General features: G+C 43.2%; 1 protein-coding gene across 1 annotated transcript; it reads left to right on the top strand.

Moving 5' to 3' along the window:
- The first annotated feature begins 1,223 nt into the window (after window positions 1–1,223).
- On the top strand, window positions 1,224–23,797 carry dvl3a (dishevelled segment polarity protein 3a). The gene is made up of 15 exons (XM_058395615.1): window positions 1,224–1,749; window positions 6,845–6,914; window positions 14,893–15,011; window positions 15,420–15,535; window positions 16,409–16,553; window positions 16,904–16,997; window positions 17,089–17,158; window positions 17,766–17,905; window positions 18,000–18,076; window positions 18,206–18,270; window positions 18,377–18,526; window positions 18,950–19,081; window positions 19,322–19,489; window positions 19,615–19,797; window positions 23,089–23,797. Exons 1-15 carry the CDS (start codon window positions 1,589–1,591, stop codon window positions 23,373–23,375), a joined length of 1,977 nt encoding a protein of 658 aa, XP_058251598.1. The 5' UTR covers window positions 1,224–1,588; the 3' UTR covers window positions 23,376–23,797.
- The last annotated feature ends 147 nt before the right edge of the window (window positions 23,798–23,944 follow it).

The following is a 23,944-nucleotide window of genomic DNA, read 5'->3' as shown; positions in this document are numbered from 1 at the left end:
ATGAATATAACATGAAATGGTTCAGCTTCGTGTTTGAGGCGAAGCGGCTAGCATGCTAACGGTTTGGTCGAGTCGTCACTTTTTTGTATATAATTTTCTTTTATATATCACACACCTGGGCTTTTTTTTTTAAATAATCGATAAAACAATGAATATGATTTTATGGACAGTTTTACTGTAAAAATGACATTTTATATTTACAAAAATTATACGCAAAACATTTCAGTCATGAATCGGCTTTGTCTTGCACGGCGTGGTGACGTCAGCGCGTCAAACCAAATCCCGGAAGTGAATTCCCTCCTAGTCCTTTTCACTCGTTTACATTCGTTTTAAAAATAATTTTCTTTTATTCAGTTATTTATGGGTTTAATTCAATTAGACACGACGATTGGTTTCAAATAATGTGACCGCGTAAAGTCCTCCCGCAATATTTACAGTGAAATAAAATTCGAGTAAAAAAACGGACTTTTCTTTTAGCAGCGGGATATTTACTTCCGGTGTCACTCCGTTGTGTTATGTAAGAAGAAAATATTTTAATTATCTAATTAATAAATTTCATATATATATATATATCGAATGATTATTTTATAGTTGATGTATATAAGGTTGTTATGAAGGGCGGATTTATGCAGGGTTTATTTTATTATTATTTTGATCATTTTTTACCGTAGATTTTATTCCCTGTTAGTCTTGTTGGTCAAATCTAATATCATTTATGTTTAAATATTAATTATAAGCGCTGATTAACTTATAACTAGTATTAAAGTATAAATATTTAATCAGTGAAGCGGAATGTATTCATGAAAATTTCTTTTTAAAATAAAATAAAACTGCACCACTAAATCCAATGTTGTGAAATGACAGATGAGAATAGAGGAGTTTCTCCGCACTGTATGAGGACACAGACATATCCATCAATAAAACACCAGCAGATGCCGGTAAGAGAGCTAAATGTGGAGCGAAAGCTGTAAATAATCAATAACTCATCTCCCTGACCTGTCAGACAGCGGGCAGGACACCGACAGAGAAATAAAAGAGAGACGAATAATAAAAAACTTTTACTTGCGAAAGGTGGAAAAATTGTAAAGTGGAAACAGGGGCTTGTGACGTCACGAGACTGTTGGAAATATGTCAATAATATATTAAATGTGGAGAGAGAGAGCGCGCGCGAGAGAGAGAGAGCGCACTTCCGCCCCTGGCCGCCAGAGGGCGCATGTCCGGCTCGTCTCCGTCTCCACTCCGATCAATCAAAGCAATAGAAAAGCAGGAGCGAGCTGTGGAGCGGAGAGAAAGAGAGAAAGAGAGAGAAAAACCCCAAACACGGGCTTTTTTCAGCTCGACTTCAGTGGTGTGTATCTGTGATTAAGAGGAGATGGAAGGGCAGGGGAGGACTGGGGCTCGGGGGTAGTTGGGCTTTGCGCGTTGGAAGGTTTCCTGGCAACTCCCGAGGAAGAAAGGAGAGAAAGAAAAGAAGAGAAAGAAAGGGAAAAGTCGGGTTTTTTTTAAGAAGGAGGAGAAGGAAAAGCAGCCCCGGGTGTTGGAGGGGCACTGATGTCCACCGTGTCCTCTCTCTCCCCGGCTCTCTGCCATGGGGGAAACTAAAGTCATCTACCATCTGGACGAACAGGAGACTCCGTACCTGGTGAAGATTTCCGTCCCTGCTGCCGCGGTCACTCTGTCCGACCTGAAAAATGCCCTCAAGAAACCCAACTACAAGTTTTTCTTCAAGTCCATGGACGACGACTTCGGGTGAGAAAGAGAGAGAGAGAGAGAGAGAGATTTACTGCTTTTCTTTTGTTGTGCTGCTTTTCTTTTTGATGGGAAACTTCTTCCTCACAGTTCCTTAGGCTCTGTGTGTGTGTGTGTGTGTGTGTGTGTAGCGCGGGGCGACTTTTATGGTCTTCAGCTGCTTTCAGGTTTAAAAGAGTTTCCGAGCTGCGGTTGAACTCCATGTCCACTGTCCGGTCCAGAGTCTGATTAAAAAACCCAAAAAATATTCTCAAACACCGAGTTCTGGACCTTTTAAAGCAGCGCGTGAGGGTTAAAAAAGCAGCGCAATAAACAAAGTGCGGGGGGGAAAAGTGTTTGCTCTGTGTGTGTGTGTGTGTGTTTCAGCATGACTACACTAACATGTGTAAGATTTCTGATGTAAGACTGTGTGTGTGTGAGGAGGTGAGTGTGTGAGGAGGTGAGTGTGTGTCCCGGGTCTCAGTGAGGACTCTGAGGCTTTGGGCCTTCGGTTCGGTTTAAAGCGAGTGTGTGGTCCGTTCAACGCGTTCTTTTGTGACCTGCGCATGCGCAGTGCAGGCGCCATCTGTGCCCCACGGTCACGCAGGGACTGGACGATACACCGAGACATCTGACATACCGACTGCTGCGATTCTCCTAAAGAATTAAACCGACAGCGTTTATTTATGGGGTTTAGTCTCGCGTTATTTTTATTTTAGTTTATTTTTTAGGAAGTAAATAAAATCTGTGTGTTTCACACACCGTCCTGCTCCTCCATACCATGTCCATCCTGAGACTGTCCACGTCTGTGTTAGCATCCACGTCTGTCTTACTGTCCACATCTGTTAGCGTCCAAATCTGTCTTACTGTCCACATCTGTTAGCGTCCACGTCTCTTATTCTCTATGTCTGTCTTATTGTCGATGTCTGTTAGCGTCGACGTCTGTGTTACTGTCCAGATCTGTCTTTTTCTCCTTGTCTGTCTTACTGTCCACGTCTGTGTTAGCATCCACATCTGTCTTACTGTCCATGTCTGTGTTGGCGTCCACGTCTGTGTTAGTGTCCATGTCTGTCTTATTCTCCACATGTCTTACTGTCCACGTCTGTCTTACTGTCCACGTCTGTTAGCGTTGACGTCTCTGTTACTGTCCACATCTGTCTTACTGTCCATGTCTGTGTTAGCGTCCACATCTGTCTTACTGTCCATGTCTGTGTTAGCGTCCACATCTGTCTTACTGTCCACGTCTGTGTTAGCATCCACGTCTGTCTTACTGTCCACATGTCTTACTGTCCATGTCTGTGTTAGCGTCCACATCTGTCTTACTGTCCACATCTCTGTTAGCGTCCATGTCTGTCTTACTGTCAACGTCTGTGTTACTGTCCACGTCTGTCCTACTGTCCATGTCTGTGTTGGCGTCCACGTCTGTTAGTGTTGACGTCTGTGTTACTGTCCACATCTGTCTTACTGTCCATGTCTGTGTTAGCGTCCACATCTGTCTTACTGTCCACGTCTGTGTTAGCGTTGACGTCTGTGTTACTGTCCACATCTGTCTTATTGTCCATGTCTGTTAGCATCCACATCTGTCTTACTGTCCACGTCTGTCTTACTGTCCACATCTCTGTTAGCGTCCATGTCTGTCTTATTCTCCACGTCTGTCTTACTGTCCACATCTGTCTTACTGTCCACATCTCTGTTAGCGTCCATGTCTGTCTTATTCTCCATGTCTGTCTTACTGTCAACGTCTGTGTTACTGTCCACGTCTGTCCTACTGTCCATGTCTGTGTTAGCGTCCACGTCTGTCTTACTGTCCACATCTGTGTTAGTGTCCATGTCTGTCTTATTCTCCACATGTCTTACTGTCCACGTCTGTCTTACTGTCCACGTCTGTGTTAGCGTTGACATCTGTGTTACTGTCCACATCGGTCTTACTGTCCATGTCTGTGTTAGCGTCCACATCTGTCTTACTGTCCACATCTGTGTTAGTGTCCATGTCTGTCTTATTCTCCACATGTCTTACTGTCCACGTCTGTCTTACTGTCCACGTCTGTGTTAGCGTTGACATCTGTGTTACTGTCCACATCGGTCTTACTGTCCATGTGTGTTACTGTCCACATCGGTCTTACTGTCCATGTCTGTGTTAGCATCCACGTCTGTCTTACTGTCCACATCTCCTTCTTCAAATTCTGTGTGATTGTTTTAAAATGAAACTTCCTCCATCCTTTTCTTTTATAAACTTTTATAAACGCTTACCAAAAGCATAAAATTCTACATTTTTATCAATCACAAAATATTAAACGTTTGCTAGCAAATACCAATTTTTACCTTCTTTAGCAAACACACAATTCTACACTTTTACTAACACAAAATTCTACATATTTTGACAAACAAAATTATACACTTGCTAGCAAACACAAAATTCTAAACTTTTGCTAGCAAACACAATTGTACACTTTTACTAACGAACAGAAATTTCTACACTGTTGCTAACAAACACATTTGACATTTTTGCTGGCAAACACAATTCTGTAGTCTTTTACTAAACATAAAATTCTACACTTTATCAATCACAAAATATTAAACTTTTGCTAGCAAACACCAATTTCTACATTTTTTTAGCAAACACAAAATTCTACACTTTTACTAACAAACATTTTGAAAAACATTTTCACTAACAAATGCCAAATTCTATAACTTTTGCTAGCCAACTTACATTTCTACATTTTCACTAGCAAACACAGAATTCTACATTTTTACTAGCAGACAAAATTCTGCAGTTTTTTTTAGCAAACAGAGAATTCTACACTGTTACTAGCGCGCACTGAATTCCGCACTGTTGCTAGCGCGCACTGAATTCCGCACTGTTGCTAGCGCGCACTGAATTCTGCACTGTTGCTAGCGCACAGAATTCTACACTGTTGCTAGCGCACACTGAATTCCGCACTGTTGCTAGCGCGCACTGAATTCCGCACTGTTGCTAGCGCACAGAATTCTACACTGTTGCTAGCGCGCACTGAATTCCGCACTGTTGCTAGCGCGCACTGAATTCCGCACTGTTGCTAGCGCGCACTGAATTCTACATTTTTTTTTCTTCACTGAGGAGTGCTCACTGTGTAGGGTACGATATAATAAATGTCCCTCCATCCTGCACTGTGTGGTCAGTAAGAGGTCCGTCCAGTCGGTGCAGTGTGTGTGTGTGTGTGTGTGTGTGTGAGAGGTTGTGTGTTTGTGTCGTGTTCTGATATCCTGAGTTTGCGGTGGCTGAGATTATAAGTATTGGTACCCTTTGCTGTTTTCACACACTTGCTGCCGCTGGTGTTTAATCCATCACTGAATCTTCGAATAAGGCAGTGGTGTGAGTGTGTGAGTGTGTGTGAGTGTGTGTGAGTGTGTGTGAGTGTGTGTGAGTGTGTGTGAGTGTGTGTGAGTGTGTGTGAGTGTGTGTGAGTGTGTGTGAGTGTGTGTGAGTGAGTGTGAGTGTGTGTGAGTGAGTGTGTGAGTGAGTGAGTGAGTGTGTGAGTGTGTGAGTGAGTGTGTGAGTGAGTGTGTGAGTGAGTGTGTGAGTGAGTGTGTGAGTGAGTGTGTGAGTGAGTGTGTGAGTGAGTGTGTGAGTGAGTGAGTGAGTGAGTGTGTGAGTGTGTGTGAGTGTGTGTGAGTGAGTGTGTGTGAGTGAGTGTGTGTGAGTGAGTGTGTGTGAGTGAGTGTGTGTGAGTGAGTGTGTGTGAGTGAGTGTGTGAGTGAGCGGAGGAATGCCAGTTCAGATGGAGTGTGGAATTTACTGATACGTGCTCGTGTCAGTTTTATGGCGGCGTTTCTCTGGGTGAAATTTGTTCCAGTCGGACCTTCGGCTCGTCTGAAAGCGGAACCGTGTTTCATCTCTCAGTGAGGAGATAAATCAGCGGTCAAGCCGCTGACCCGTCCCTCAGGAGATGTGTTTAAACTTTGTTTGGGTGGGGTTTTTTTCCAGGAGGTTTATTACTCGTCTTAGAGCGGTGACTTATTCTAGAATTTTCACTCTAGCTGTATGATCCAGCGTGATAGTTTTGTGTTTAGGCCACGCCCACTCTGGGTTTACATACAACTTACTTTCTTTTATGTTGGTGGGTGTGGCCTAAACCAGAGTCTATCACATGCTCAGTACGACCACGCTCACTCTGGGTTTACATACATGAGTCATGTATCAGCTCGGGTCGAGATGTCACAAAGCAACTCTGGTGTGGTCAGCGTGAGGGGTGTGTGTGGACGCTCTCCGCTCTCTGGTTCGACTTGTCACTTCACTTCCTGTTTGTTGTGAAGAAGTGGAAGAGGTGGAGCTCTTTTATTAACATATAAACCCAGACTGACAGTCGAGCCACAGTAGGGGGCACAAACTTTTGCACTGAACTCGTTATATTTACACCGCTTGATTGTGGATGGGCGTGGCCACAGCATATATACAAACTTGGGGGACGTTCTGCAAGGTAATTGCATTGGGTGCAAAAGTTTGTGCCCCTAAACATTCAAGAAGAACGTCTGTTTTTTCTTTTTATCTTGCTTTTTGTCATGGATTGACATTTATTTATTTATTTATTTATTTATTTATTTATTTATTTTTATCAGCACTCAGCATTTTACAGGAAGTGCTGCCCTTTCAAAATCTGCATTAAAAAAAAACTAATTAATTTTCTAATCAAAGCCAAAAATGCCGGACATCATCTCAGGATTATTTAAAATTCATGCAAAAAAAAACCCCAAACAAACAGAAAAACGTCTCCTCGGGGAACGACTGCGAGGCGTCTGACGGGCGTGGCGTCTGCTTGTCGTCTGTTAAAATCAGGAGAGCTTTACAGATGGCAGATGGTGATGTCTGTGGAGGTTCTGCTCCAGTGACCAGGAGGTTGCGAGTTCAGATCCCAGTCGTGTTGGTGGTCCTCTGAGGAGGAGAGGAGAAAAAAAACAACAACCTCCGGCTTGAACCTCTTTTATCTTTCAGACCTCCTGCTCTTTATTTATTCTAATATATTCCTGCGGCGCCGGTGGTGAAGGCGGGATTAAAGCCCAGTGTTTGATTGACATCAGAGCGATGGCCATGTGATGACCAGCCCGGAATTTCACTTCTTTATTTATTTTTCCCCTGTAGGGTGGTCAAGGAGGAAATCACGGACGACAACGCCAAACTGCCCTGCTACAACGGCCGGGTGGTGTGCTGGGTGAGACACACACACACACACACATCCAGCTCGGCATCATTACTGATCCTCTTTGCATAATGAAGCAGAGAATTAATGAATTCACACACACACACACACACACGCGCACGCGCGCATGTGTGTGTGTTAGAAAGAGATGACCCAGTAAAGATTTATGACTTACAGTGTTAAAGCTTTGGTTCTTTTCCCACATCATTGCTGTATTTCTTTTTTTGTTTGTTTATTTATTTATTAAACAATCATGGTTCAGGTAACAGGAAGTGAGGAGGAAGCAGGGAGGAAGCAGGGAGGAAGCAGGGAGGAAGCAGGGAGGAAGCAGGGAGGGCTCAGAGACTGTGTGTTCAACCTGCATTAGTGTTTACTAAAGAAATCAGAAGCAGTTCAGCAGCTGCATCTGTTTCAGAGTTTTCCTGTGTGTTTGTGATCACATCAGACTGAGACTGGAAAGAACACAAGTGAAGTTCACACACACACTATATACACACTACACACACACTGCACACACACACTATATACACACTACACACACACTGCACACACACACTATATACACACTACACACACACTGCACACACACACTATATACACACTACACACACACTGCACACACACACTATATACACACTACACACACACTGCACACACACACTATATACACACTACACACACACTGCACACACACACTATATACACACTACACACACACTGCACACACACACTATATACACACTACACACACACTGCACACACACACTATATACACACTACACACACACTGCACACACACACTATATACACACTACACACACACTGCACACACACACTATATACACACTACACACACACTGCACACACACACTATATACACACTACACACACACTGCACACACACACTATATACACACTACACACACACTGCACACACACACTATATACACACTACACACACACTGCACACACACACTATATACACACTACACACACACTGCACACACACACTATATACACACTACACACACACTGCACACACACACTATATACACACTACACACACACTGCACACACACACTATATACACACTACACACACACTGCACACACACACACTATATACACACTACACACACACTGCACACACACACACTATATACACACTACACACACTGCACACACACACACACACTATATACACACTACACACACACACACTGCACACACACACACTATATACACACTACACACACACACTATACACACACTACACACACACTGCACACACACACACACACACTATATACACACTACACACACACACACTGCACACACACACACTATATACACACTGCACACACACACACTATATACACACTACACACACACACACACACTGCACACACACACACTATATACACACACTGCGCACACATACTACACACACTGCACACACACACACTATATACACACACTGCGCACACATACTACACACACTATATACACACTACACACACACTATATACACACACACACTGCACACACACATACTACACACACACACTATACACGCACTACACACACACTGCGCACACACACTATACACACACTACACACACACTGCACACACACACTATATACACACACACTGCACACACACTGCACACACACACTATATACACACTGCACACACACTGCACACACACACTATATACACACTACACACACACTGCACACACACACTATATACACACTACACACACACTGCACACACACACTATATACACACTACACACACACTGCACACACACACTATATACACACTACACACACACTGCACACACACACTATATACACACTACACACACACACACTGCACACACACACACTATATACACACTACACACACACACACTGCACACACACACACTATATACACACTACACACACACACACTGCACACACACACACTATATACACACTACACACACACACACTGCACACACACACACTATATACACACTGCACACACACACACTATATACACACTACACACACACACACACACACTGCACACACACACACTATATACACACTACACACACACACACTGCACACACACACACTATATACACACACTGCGCACACATACTACACACACTATATACACACTACACACACACTATATACACACACACACTGCACACACACATACTACACATACACACTATACACGCACTACACACACACTGCGCACACACACTATACACACACTACACACACACTGCACACACACACTATATACACACACACTGCACACACACTGCACACACACACTATATACACACACACTGCGCACACACACACTATATACACACTACACACACACTGCACACACACACTATATACACACTACACACACACTGCACACACACACACTATATACACACTACACACACACTGCACACACACACTATATACACACTACACACACACTGCACACACACACACTATATACACACTACACACACACTGCACACACACACTATATACACACTACACACACACTGCACACACACACTATATACACACTACACACACACTGCACACACACTGCACACACACACTATATACACACTGCACACACACTGCACACACACACTATATACACACTACACACACACTGCACACACACACTATATACACACTACACACACACTGCACACACACACTATATACACACTACACACACACTATATACACACACACACTGCACACACACACTATATACACACTACACACACACACTATATACACACTACACACACACTATATACACACACACACTGCACACACACACACTATATACACACTGCACACACACACACTATATACACACTACACACACACTGCACACACACACTATATACACACTACACACACACTGCACACACACACTATATACACACCACACACACTGCACACACACACTATATACACACTACACACACACTGCACACACACACACTATATACACACTACACACACACTGCACACACACTATATACACACACACACTATATACACACATACGCACACACACACACACTATATACACACTACACACACACACTATATACACACTACACACACACTATATACACACACACACTGCACACACACACTATATACACACTACACACACACACTATATACACACTGCACACACACTGCACACACACACACTATATACACACTACACACACACACTATATACACACTATACACACACTACACACACACTGCACACACACACACTATATACACACTACACACACACACACTGCACACACACACACTATATACACACTACACACACACACACTGCACACACACACACTATATACACACTACACACACACACACACACACACACACTGCACACACACACACTATATACACACACTGCGCACACATACTACACACACTGCACACACACACTATATACACACACTGCGCACACATACTACACACACTATATACACACTACACACACACTATATACACACACACTGCACACACACATACTACACATACACACTATACACGCACTACACACACACTGCGCACACACACTATACACACACTACACACACACTGCGCACACATACTATACACACACACACTATATACACACTATATACACACACTACACACACACTATATACACACACACACTGCACACACACATACTACACATACACACTACACACACACTGTGCACACACACTATATACACACTACACACACACACTATATACACACACTGCACACACACTATATACACACTACACGCACACTATAAACACACACTACACACACACTGCGCACACATACTATACACACACACACTATACACACACTACACACACACTGCACACACACTATATACACACTACACACACACTATATACATACACACTGCACACATACTATATACATACACACTATATACACACTACACACACTGCACACACACACCACACACACTGCACACACATACTACACACACACACACTGCACACACACACTATACACACTACACACACACTGCACACACACACACTATATACACACACTACACACACACTGCGCGCACACATACTACACACACACACACTATATACACACACTACACACACACACACACACTATATACACACACTACACACACACTGCGCGCACACATACTACACACACACACACTATATACACACACTATATACACACACTGCACACACATTCTACACACACACACTGCACACACACACTATATACACACTGCACACACACATACTACACACACACTATATACACACACTATATACACACTGCACACATACTATATACATACACACTATATACACACTACACACACTGCACACACACACCACACACACTGCACACACATACTACACACACACACACTGCACACACACACTATACACACTACACACACACTGCACACACACACACTATATACACACACTACACACACACTGCGCGCACACATACTACACACACACACACTATATACACACACTACACACACACACACACACACACACTATATACACACACTACACACACACTGCGCGCACACATACTACACACACACACACTATATACACACACTATATACACACACTGCACACACATTCTACACACACACACTGCACACACACACTATATACACACTGCACACACACATACTACACACACACTATATACACACACTATACACACACTGCACACACATACTACACACACACACTGCACACACACACACACACACTATATACACACACTATACACACACTGCACACACACACACTACACACACACACACTATACACACACTATACACACACTGCACACACACACACGCTATATACACACACACTGCACACACACTATATACACACTACACACACACTGCGCACACACTATATACACACACTGCGCACACACTATATACACACACACTGCACACACACTATATACACACACTATACACACTGCACACACGCATACTGCACACACACACAATATATACACACACTACACACACACATACTATACACACTATATACATACACACTATATACACACTACACACACACACTATATACACACTAACTATACACACACTATATACACACTAACTATACACACACACTACACACACACTGCACACACACTATATACACACACTACACACACACTGCGCGCACACACTACACACGCTATATACACACACACTGCACACACACACACTATATACACACTACACACACACTGCACACACACTATATACACACACTACACACACACTGCGCACACACACTACACACACTATATACACACTACACACGCTATATACACACACACTGCACACACACACACTATATACACACTACACACGCTATATACACACACACTGCACACACACACACTATATACACACTACACTCACACTGCACACACACTATATACACACTACACACGCTATATACACACACACTGCACACACACACACTATATACACACTACACTCACACTGCACACACACTATCTACACACACACACTGTGCACACACATACTACACACACTGCACACACACACTACACACACACTGCACACACACTACACACACACGCACTATATACACACTACACACACACTGCGCACACACACACACACACACTGCGCACACACACACACTATATACACACACACACACACACACACTATATACACACACGCCACACACGCACTATATACACACTACACACACACACACACTGCACACACACACACTGCACACACACACACTGCACACACTATATACACACACACCACACACTAACTATACACACACTATACACACACACACACACACGCACTATATACACACTACACACACTATATACACACACACGCACTATATACACACCACACACACACACTATATACACACCACACACACACACTATATACACACCACACACACACACTATATACACACTACACACACACTATATACACACCACACACACATACTACACACACACTATATACACACTACACACACACACACAGTATACACACTACACACACACTATATACACACTACACACTCTACACACACACTCTGTATACACACTATATACACACTACACACACACTACACACTATATACACACACATACTACACACACACTCTATACACACTATACATGCTACACACACACACTATATACACACACTATATATATACACACTACACACACTCTCTATATACACACTACACACACACTCTATACACAATATACATGCTACACACACTATATATATATATATATATATATATATATATATATATATATATATATATATATATATATATATATATATATATATATATATGCACACACACTACACACACACTATATACACACATACTACACACACACACTACACACACACTGTATACTCACTACACACACACTGTATACTCACTACACACACACAGTATACACACTACACACACACACTACACACACACACACACTCTATACACACACACTCTATATACACACTACACACACACTCTATATACACACTACACACACACTCTATACACACACACTATATACACACACTCTATACACACTACATACACACACACTACATACACACACTATATTCACGACACACACACACATTATACACACACTACATACACAGACACACACACACATTATACATACACTACGTACACACAGACACACACACACACACATTATACATACACTACATACACACAGACACACACACACACACACATTATACATACACTACATACAGACACACACACACACACTATACATACACTACATACACACAAACACACACACACACACACACACATTATACATACACTACATACACACAGACACACACACACATTATACATACACTACAGACACAGACACACACACACACACACACACACACACACACACACACACATTATACATACACTACAGACACACACACACACACACACACACACATTATACATACACTAGACACACAGACACACACACACACATTATACATACACTACATACACACACACACACACACATTATACATACACTACATACACACACACACACACATTATACATACACTACATACACACAGACACACACACACGTTTCTTTCTCCTGTTAGTGTAATGAAGCAGAGGATTAATGAATCCCTGCGCTGACGACGTTCCCACCTGGAATTCTCTCAGGACTTACATAGACTTCCAGACATGCTGCAGGAATATAAAGGAGGTGTAGCTCATCACTGCAGCACCATCTCTCTCTCTTTCTCTCTCTCTCTCTCTCTCTCTCCCCCCCTCTCTCTCTGTCTCTCTCTTCCCTCTCTCTCTCTCTGTCTCTCTCTGCCCTCTCTCTCTCTGTCTCCCTCTCTGTCTCCCCCCCGTCTCTCTCTCCTCTCTCTCTCTCTCTCTCTCTCTCTCTCTCTGTCTCCCTCTCCCCCTATCTATCTATCTATCTATCTATCTATCTATCTATCTATCTATCTATCTATCTATCTATCTATCTCTTGATAAAATGGAATATTAGGAAATTGAAGTTATCATGTCACTATAAAGACAGTTACTAAGATTTTTTTTATTTGACAAAAATAGAAGATTTTGTATCAGTAATAGTATTGTTCATAACAAAAGTATTGCCCCCCCAGTCCTTTCAGTCAGTTGGATCAGATCGGGTCTGAACATGGGTCTGAACATAGGTCTGAACATGGGTCTGAAGACTCGCATGATCACAAAGGAATGCAGGAACTAGCAGAAGTGTGTGTGATTTAGTGGCTGCTGTAATGAAGATGTAAACTGTGTGTGTGTGTGAAGTTGGTGTCTGCTGACGGATCACACTCAGACGGATGCTCGGTAGCAGAGAGTCAGTCGGAGAGACCGCCATCGGGGGAGAGACCACAGGGCATCGGAGACTCCAGACCTCCCTCATTTCAGTCTGTATCACTACACACACACACTGCACACTCACTACACACAGTACATACACATACACACTACATGCGCACACTACTTGCTACACACGCGCACACACACACACAGCTCTACTCTCCACTCAAACGCTGCTTCAAGGTGAAATGCAGTGAAAAACTCTATTATTTGTGTAAATTGGAGTCTTGAAGTATTAGTCACAAACACACACACACACACAAACACACTAATCCTAAAGACCTGTACAGTTCCTGACTGCATTATTCAGGTGTTTTCTTCAGTGTAAAGCTCTGGGTTACTGCACAGGATTATGGGATATGTAGTCAGTACATGTGAGGGTTGTTGTAAAGGCAGCGTTACAAAACCGCAGAACGATCAGAAGTGAGATCAGACTTTTTTTTTCCTCCCTTCAGTCCGAAAGCTGCGGGCAGTCGACACGGTGTGGACGATGAGACGGAGACAGACTCGGTGGTGTCTCACAGGAGGGAGAGAGAGCGAGCTCGCAGGAAACACTCGCATGATCACTCAGGTACTTCTGCATCCTTCAGTTCTATTCACTCCTAGCTACAAGTGTGTGTGTGTGTGTGTGTGTGTGTGTGTTAACCACGCTAACTGGAGCGGGAGCTTCACAGTCCACCTGTTTATTGAGTTAGTCCTGGTTAAGATAACATGACTGGTGCATTGTGGGATTCAGGCTGAGGAATGTGAGCGTGGTGCGTCTCCTGATGTTCACTGTTCAACAGGAATGTGTGAGGAATTTGGGAAGAAAATCTCTTTTTCTGATAACTTTATACCCTGTGTGTGTGTGAAGTGTAAAAAAAACTTTTAATTAGTGAGTTAAATATTGTTCAAACGATTTGTTTGTAAATTCAGGATATTGGGTACTGTGCCTTTAAGACCGATTTTATATAAATGAGCTCTCTTCTGATTGGCCGGCTTCTGCACATGTGTAATGATAAATAATATTTTGGAGTTAAATTAAGCTGCTGCTGTTGTTTTTTTTTTGAGAGATGTAGTGAGCTCTGTGATGAGCCTGAGGGTGTAGATGAGCCTGAGGGTGTAGGTGTAGATGAGCCTGAGGGTGTAGATGAGCCTGAGGGTGTAGGTGTAGGTGTAGATGAGCCTGAGGGTGTAGGTGTAGATGTAGGTGAGCCTGAGGGTGTAGATGAGCCTGAGGGTGTAGGTGTAGGTGAGCCTGAGGGTGTAGATGAGCCTGAGGTTGTAGGTGTAGATGAGCCTGAGGGTGTAGGTGTAGGTGTAGATGAGCCTGAGGGTGTAGGTGTAGATGTAGGTGAGCCTGAGGGTGTAGGTGTAGATGTAGGTGAGCCTGAGGGTGTGGGTGTAGGTGTAGATGAGCCTGAGGGTGTATATGATGGTTGTTGCACGTTGCTGCCCCCTGCAGGTGCGAGGATGAACGGTTATTCCCGCGTGGGCAGGGCGATGGAGCTCGGAGGCTATGACGTCTGTGACAGTCGCTCCTCCCTCATGAGCAGTGAACTGGAGTCCAGCAGCTGCTTCGACTCGGATGATGACGGATCCACTAGCCGGTGAGAAACTGCACTTCCTGCTTCTGTTCACTTGTCATTTCCTGCTCCACTTCCTTCTTCCTTTCCTGTGCCATTTCCTGTTCCACTTTCTTCTTCCTTTCCTGCTCCTGTTCCACTTCCTGCTTCCTTTCCTGCTCCACATCCTTCTTCCTTTCCTGCTCCACATCCTTCTTCCTTTCCTGCTCCACATCCTTCTTCCTTTCCTGCTCCACTTCTTGCTTCAGTTTCATTCCAGCTTCATGATGATTTACTACTTCACCTTTTGGTCTGCTTCCTGCTCTACACTTTTTATTCCACATCCTGCTTCTCTTCCTGCTTTACTGATTCACTTCCTGTTGTGTTTGTGACAGTTTCAGCAGCGTGACTGAGCAGAGCGGCTCCTCGCGCATGATGAGGCGACACCGGCGCCGGAGACGGAAACCCAAACCCCATCACATGGAGAGGGTGAGACGGAGCAGGAAATGATTCACCTGTGTGTGAGACAGGAAACAAAAGATCAGACTCATCCCCTTCCTTTCTCTCTGTCTCTGTTTAGTCGTCGTCTTTCAGCAGCATCACCGACTCCACCATGTCCCTGAACATCATCACTGTCACGCTGAACATGGGTGAGTCTCTCCTTCACCCCACATCCTGGAACTAGTCTCTTCTCACCACAGGACAGTAACTTATCAACAAACTCCTCCCACTTCCCTCCAAAGCAAACCTCTCCCTTCTCCTCAAACAATTCCCTCCCACTTCCCCAAAACAAGCCACTCCCTCTTCCCCCAAAACAAACTTCTTTGACCTCATAAAACAAACCCTTCTCACTTCTCCAAACAAACCCCTCGCACTTCCCTCCAAAACAAACTCCTCCCACTTCCCCTACAGAACCGTCCCACTTCCCCAAACAAACCTCTTCCTCTTACCCAAACAAACTCCTCCGACTTTATAAAACAAACTCCTCCTACTTCCCCAAACAAACTCCTTTCACTTCCTCCCAAACAAACCCCTCCCACTTCACAAACAAAAAGACTTTAGTGTTTATTTTCTTTGTTTCAAACAGAGATCAGAGACGCTCTGCCCCACCCCTTTTCCTAAAAAGGCAGTGTAGTTTAAACACCTGTGTAAATCCCCTCCCACACTCCTTCTTTAAAAGCTTGTTATGTGATGACACGGGGTTCAGGTTGTTATGGAGACGGGCTTCTCACCCGGAGACTCTGTATGTTCTTGTAGAAAAGTACAACTTCCTGGGAATCAGCATCGTGGGTCAGAGTAACGAGCGAGGCGACGGCGGCATATACATCGGCTCCATCATGAAGGGCGGAGCCGTGGCGGCCGACGGGCGGATCGAGCCCGGTGACATGCTGCTGCAGGTGAGGGGGTGGAGCTTGGGCCTGCATGTGTGATGTGGTGGTGGGCGGGGCTTTAAACGTCACATCATGACTCGTCTATTTTTTTTTCCTGCAGGTGAACGATATAAACTTTGAGAACATGTGCAACGACGACGCGGTGCGAGTGCTGAGAGACATCGTGCATAAACCCGGGTGTGTGTGTGTGTGTTTCTGCACATGAGGAATTTGGGTTTTCTAACATTTTGTTGCTGAGATGTGAAACGTGTCTGTGTTTGTTCTGTGTGTGTGTGTGTGTGGTTGGGTGTATGTGTGTGTTTGCAGACCTGTCTCTCTGACGGTGGCCAAGTGCTGGGATCCAAACCCTAACAACTGCTTCACTCCCAGGAGTGAGTGTTTATATTCACACACACACACACACACACACACACACACACGGACATTCCTCTACAACACAATATACACACGTCTACACACTTTCTTTCTCCTCCCCAGGTGAGCCCATACGTCCGATCGACCCTGCAGCTTGGGTGTCTCACACGGCGGCCATGACGGGGATCTACCCCCCCTACGGCATGAGCCCCTCCATGAGCACAGTGACCTCCACCAGCTCCTCCATCTCCAGCTCCCTCCCCGAGACCGAGCGTAAGAGACCACCCACAAATCTAGAGGCCACCATTAGGGGGCGCACTTACTGACTACATCTACACTGACTTAATGCCCACTTCCTGTTGGCTGTTGCTATGGTTATGTCTTGTACTCTTTCTTTGTAAATCCATGTAGTAGTACTCTAGCCTAAGTTTATGGCTGTTGTCATGGTTACATTATTATATAAATGGTAGTTTTTTTTGCTTTAGCCGGAGCGTGGTGTTGGAGGTGAGTGTGTTTCTGAGTGTGGAATGTGCTGGGCTTTGTGCAGCTCCACATTTTTATGCAGAAGGGAAAAAGTTCCTGCTGAATAAATATTGCATTCGGGTTCTCCTGGACGGATTTTTCTTGCTTTTGTTGGCCGGCGTCCGCAATTCAGACTCAACTTTTTATTTCGATCTTTATTTTTTCTCTTCTCAGGGTTCGATGACTACCACCTGTCAGTCCATAGCGACATGGCCACTGTTGCCAAGGCGATGGCCTGCCCTGACTCGGGGTTGGAGGTTCGAGACAGGATGTGGCTGAAGATCACTATAGCAAACGCCTTCATAGGTACATTTACTCTGAGAGTATGTGTGTGTGAGTATGAGAGAGAGAGTGTGTGAGAGGGAGAGAGAGACTGTGTGTGTGTGTTCTCTCACACTCGCGCACACATTCTCTCTCTCTCATATTCACACACAGTGTGTGTGTGTCTCTTTGTGTTTGAGAGAGAGTGTGTGTGTGTGCGCGCATGCTTTACCTGAGGTCCAAGATTATTTTGGATCTCTCTTCTGAAGTGTGTGTGTGTTTCAGGTTCCGATGTGGTGGACTGGCTCTTCCATCATGTTGAGGGTTTTGCAGACAGAAGGGAAGCTCGGAAATTCGCCAGTAACCTCCTGAAGGCCGGCTTCATCCGCCACACCGTCAACAAGATCACCTTCTCGGAGCAGTGCTACTACGTCTTTGGGGATTTATCCGGCAGTGAGTGCTTCACCATGATCCCTTCTTCTGCTGGAGCTGGACATGTGACTTCCTGTTCTGTGTCGTTTGCTCTCTGTGTGGACGGTGTGATTGTAATGGGGTTCCTGTGATGTGTGTGATTGCAGACATGGCGCACTTGTCCCTGCAGGAACACGACGGTTCAAGCGGAGCGTCTGATCAGGACACGCTCGCACCTCTGCTCCATCCGGCTGAGGCTCCGTGGCCCAGTTTCCCATACCAGTATCCGCCCTCGCTCCATGACGTACCCCACCATCACGCCGAGCAGGGGGGCAGTCATCACAACGAGGGTGAGGCCACCGTAACCATCACAATCATCACAGTCACCATAACTATCATCATAACCATCATCATCATCAGTCACCATAACTATCATCATAACCATCACCATCATCACAGTCACCATAACTATCATAACCATCACCATCATCACAGTCACCATAACTATCATAACCATCATCACCATCATCATCAGTCACCATAACTATCATAACCATCACCATCATCATCATCAGTCACCATAACTATCATAACCATCACCATCATCACAGTCACCATAACTATCATAACCATCATCACCATCATCATCAGTCACCATAACTATCATCATAACCATCATCATCATCACAGTCACCATAACTATCATCATAACCATCACCATCATCATCAGTCACCATAACTATCATCATAACCATCATCATCATCACAGTCACCATAACTATCATAACCATCACCATCATCACAGTCACCATAACTATCATAACCATCATCACCATCATCATCAGTCACCATAACTATCATAACCATCACCATCATCAGTCACCATAACTATCATAACCATCACCATCATCATCATCAGTCACCATAACTATCATCATAACCATCATCATCATCAGTCACCATAACTATCATCATAACCATCACCATCATCAGTCACCATAACTATCATAACCATCATCACCATCATCATCAGTCACCATAACTATCATCATAACCATCATCATCATCACAGTCACCATAACTATCATCATAACCATCACCATCATCAGTCACCATAACTATCATAACCATCATCACCATCATCATCAGTCACCATAACTATCATCATAACCATCATCACCATCATCATCATCACAGTCACCATAACTATCATAACCATCATCATCATCAGTCACCATAACTATCATAACCATCATCATCATCAGTCACCATAACTATCATTATAACTATCATCATCACCAGTCACCTTAACTATCATCATAACCATCATCATCATCATCATCAGTCACCATAACTGTCACCATAACTATCATCATAACCATCATCATCATCATCAGTCACCATAACTGTCACCATAACTATCACAACCATCATCATCACAGTCACCATAACTATCATAACCGTCATCACCATCATCATCATCAGTCACCATAACTATCATCACAACCATCATCATCATCAGTCACCATAGCTATCATCATAACCATCATCATCAATCACCATAACTGTCACCATAACTATCATCATAACCATCACCATCACCATAATCAGTCACCATAACTATCAGTCACCATAACTATCATAATCATCACAGTCACCATAACTATCATCACAACCATCATCATCATCAGTCACCATAACTATCATCATAACCATCATCATCATCATCAGTCACCATAACTGTCACCATAACTATCATCATAACCATCATCATCAGTCACCATAACTGTCACCATAACTATCACAACCATCATCATCACAGTCACCATAACTATCATAACCGTCATCACCATCATCATCATCAGTCACCATAACTATCAGTCACCATAACTATCATAACCATCACAACCATCATCACCACAGTCACCATAACTATCACAACCATCATCATCAGTCACCATAGCTATCATCATAACCATCATCATCAATCACCATAACTGTCACCATAACTATCATCATAACCATCACCATCACCATCATCAGTCACCATAACTATCAGTCACCATAACTATCATAATCATCACAGTCACCATAACTATCACAGTCACCATAACTATCATCATAACCATCATAACCATCATCACCATCATCATAGTCACCATCATCATCATCATAACCATCATCACTATCAGTCATCATAACTATCATAGTCACCATAACTATCATCTTAACCATCATCATAACCATCATAACCATCATCACCATCATCATAACCGTCATCACTATCAGTCATCATAACCATCATCATAACCATCATTACCATCATAGTCACCATAACTATCACCATCATCATAACCATCATTACCATCATAGTCACCATAACTATCACCATCATCATAACCATCATTACCATCATAGTCACCATAACCATCATCATAGTCACCATAACTATCATCATAACTATCATCATAACCATCATCACTATCACAGTAACCATAACTATCATAATCATCATCATCATCACCATCATTACTATCATAGTCACCATAACCATCATCATCACCATCATCATAACCATCATCACTATCAGTCATCATAACTATCATCAGTCACCATAACCATCGTCACTATCAGTCACCATAACTATCATAACTATCATCATAACCATCATCATAACTATCATTACTATCATAGTCACCATAACTATCATAACCATCATCATCATAACCATCATCATAACCATCATCACTATCAGTCATCATAACTATCTTCATAGTCACCATAACTATCATCATAACTATCATCATAACCATCATTACTATCATAGTCACCATAACTATCATAACCACCATCATAACCATCATCACTATCACAGTCATCATAACTATCATCATAGTCACCATAACTATCATCATAACCATCATCATAACCATCATCACTATCAGTCATCATAACTATCATCATAGTCACCATAACTATCATCATAACTATCATCATAACCATCATCATAACCATCATCACTATCAGTCATCATAACTATCATCATAGTCACCATAACTATCATCATAACCATCATCATAACCATCATTACTATCATAGTCACCATAACTATCATAACCATCATCACTATCACAGTCATCATAACTATCATCATAGTCACCATAACTATCATCATCACTATCACAGTCATCATAACTATCACCCTTCCTCTAATGCTTCAGTACACTGAAAGATTCATTCCAATATTATTGGCACCTGTAGATAATTAACAGAGAGGAATTTTCTGAACGCTCGCCACAATCATTTACTACAACCCCACCCCCCACCAAAAAACCCTCCAAGTTATTTTGAAATGCTGCAAAAGTATTGGCTAAAACAAAAGATAAAAAAAGAAAGCTCCAGATACTCTATTAAAGCAGTTATTTTCTCCAGAACACAGAGCTGATTCACTTCCCGGAGTCAGACGATTCCAGGTCGACTCACTTGACTCACTGTAGCTCACTCGGTCTCGGAGGCTAAGGCACGAATGTGTGTGTCGTCACGTGACTGAAGATATCAGAGAGATCATAAGAAATTAAAGCCTTTTGACTTTTTGGGATGAAAACGTTTTAAACTCTAAATAAATTTTTGTCCCGATTCAGGAAGCAGTGCGTCGAACTGCGGCTGGAGCAGGACGGAGGGAAAGACGACGTCGGCGACGACGGCAGCACTGGGGATGAACGACGTCACCGACGCTGCGGAATTCGACTTGCGTAGAGAGCGAGCACCGAGCGAGGGAAGCATTCGCAGCTCCCGCTCTCACTCGCACTCGCACTCGTATGGCGGTGTGTCCGGGTCACGGCACCTCGCCCACGTGCCCTCTGAACTCTCGGGCTCGCGCCGCTCCTGCCTCACCGCCAACGGAGAGCTGTTCGTCGACATCATGTGACCTACATCGCGAACTACATCAAGATCTAACTTTTTTTTCGTTTCCTTTCTTTTATTTTTGTATATTTTTTTAACGAACTACGTTTTAACAGTAGAACCGTAACACATAGCGCCGTGACGCGTGAACACTAGGATCAATATTTAAATCCAGATTAGACTAAAAACACAATGGGAATAACGCTAGAATACAAAACCCTTTCTTTTTGTTTTTTACATTTTATAATAATTATTTTTTATTTCTTCATCTAGCTAGCAGACGTGACGATAATCGCTCGTACCATGTAGCATCACGTTTCCGGGTTGTTGTTTTTTTAAATACCGTCACTCTTTGCTTCTTATCCCAGTTTCCAAGAAATTCCAGGCTAACATGAGCGCTAACGTTTTAGCAAAAGGTGTTTTTTTTAAAAAAAACAAATAATTAAATTTTAAAAAATGCAAAGATCATGATAGAATGGTGAACGCTCCTGATCGCTAGTGTGTTTAAATTAAAGTCGAACTCTCTCTGAGGAAATAAAACACACCTTTAAAGTGTATTTGTTCATTTTTTCTACAGATTTAGATGAGATTTTT

Source organism: Hemibagrus wyckioides, linkage group LG07 (genome assembly GCF_019097595.1).
Source record: "Hemibagrus wyckioides isolate EC202008001 linkage group LG07, SWU_Hwy_1.0, whole genome shotgun sequence".
NCBI classification, from domain to species: Eukaryota; Metazoa; Chordata; class Actinopteri; order Siluriformes; family Bagridae; genus Hemibagrus; species Hemibagrus wyckioides.
This window is presented reverse-complemented; position numbering and strand designations above follow the sequence as displayed.

What these genes read in the sequence shown, in the direction of transcription:
- dvl3a (XM_058395615.1), top strand. Translation starts at nt 1,589, where the DNA reads ATGGGGGAAACTAAAGTCATCTACCATCTGGACGAACAGGAGACTCCG. An exon ending in TCCAGACCTCCCTCATTTCA is followed by an intron (nt 15,012 to 15,419) that starts GTCTGTATCACT and finishes TCCTCCCTTCAG; the next exon opens with TCCGAAAGCTGCGGGCAGTC. An exon ending in CCGGTGACATGCTGCTGCAG is followed by an intron (nt 17,906 to 17,999) that starts GTGAGGGGGTGG and finishes TTTTTCCTGCAG; the next exon opens with GTGAACGATATAAACTTTGA.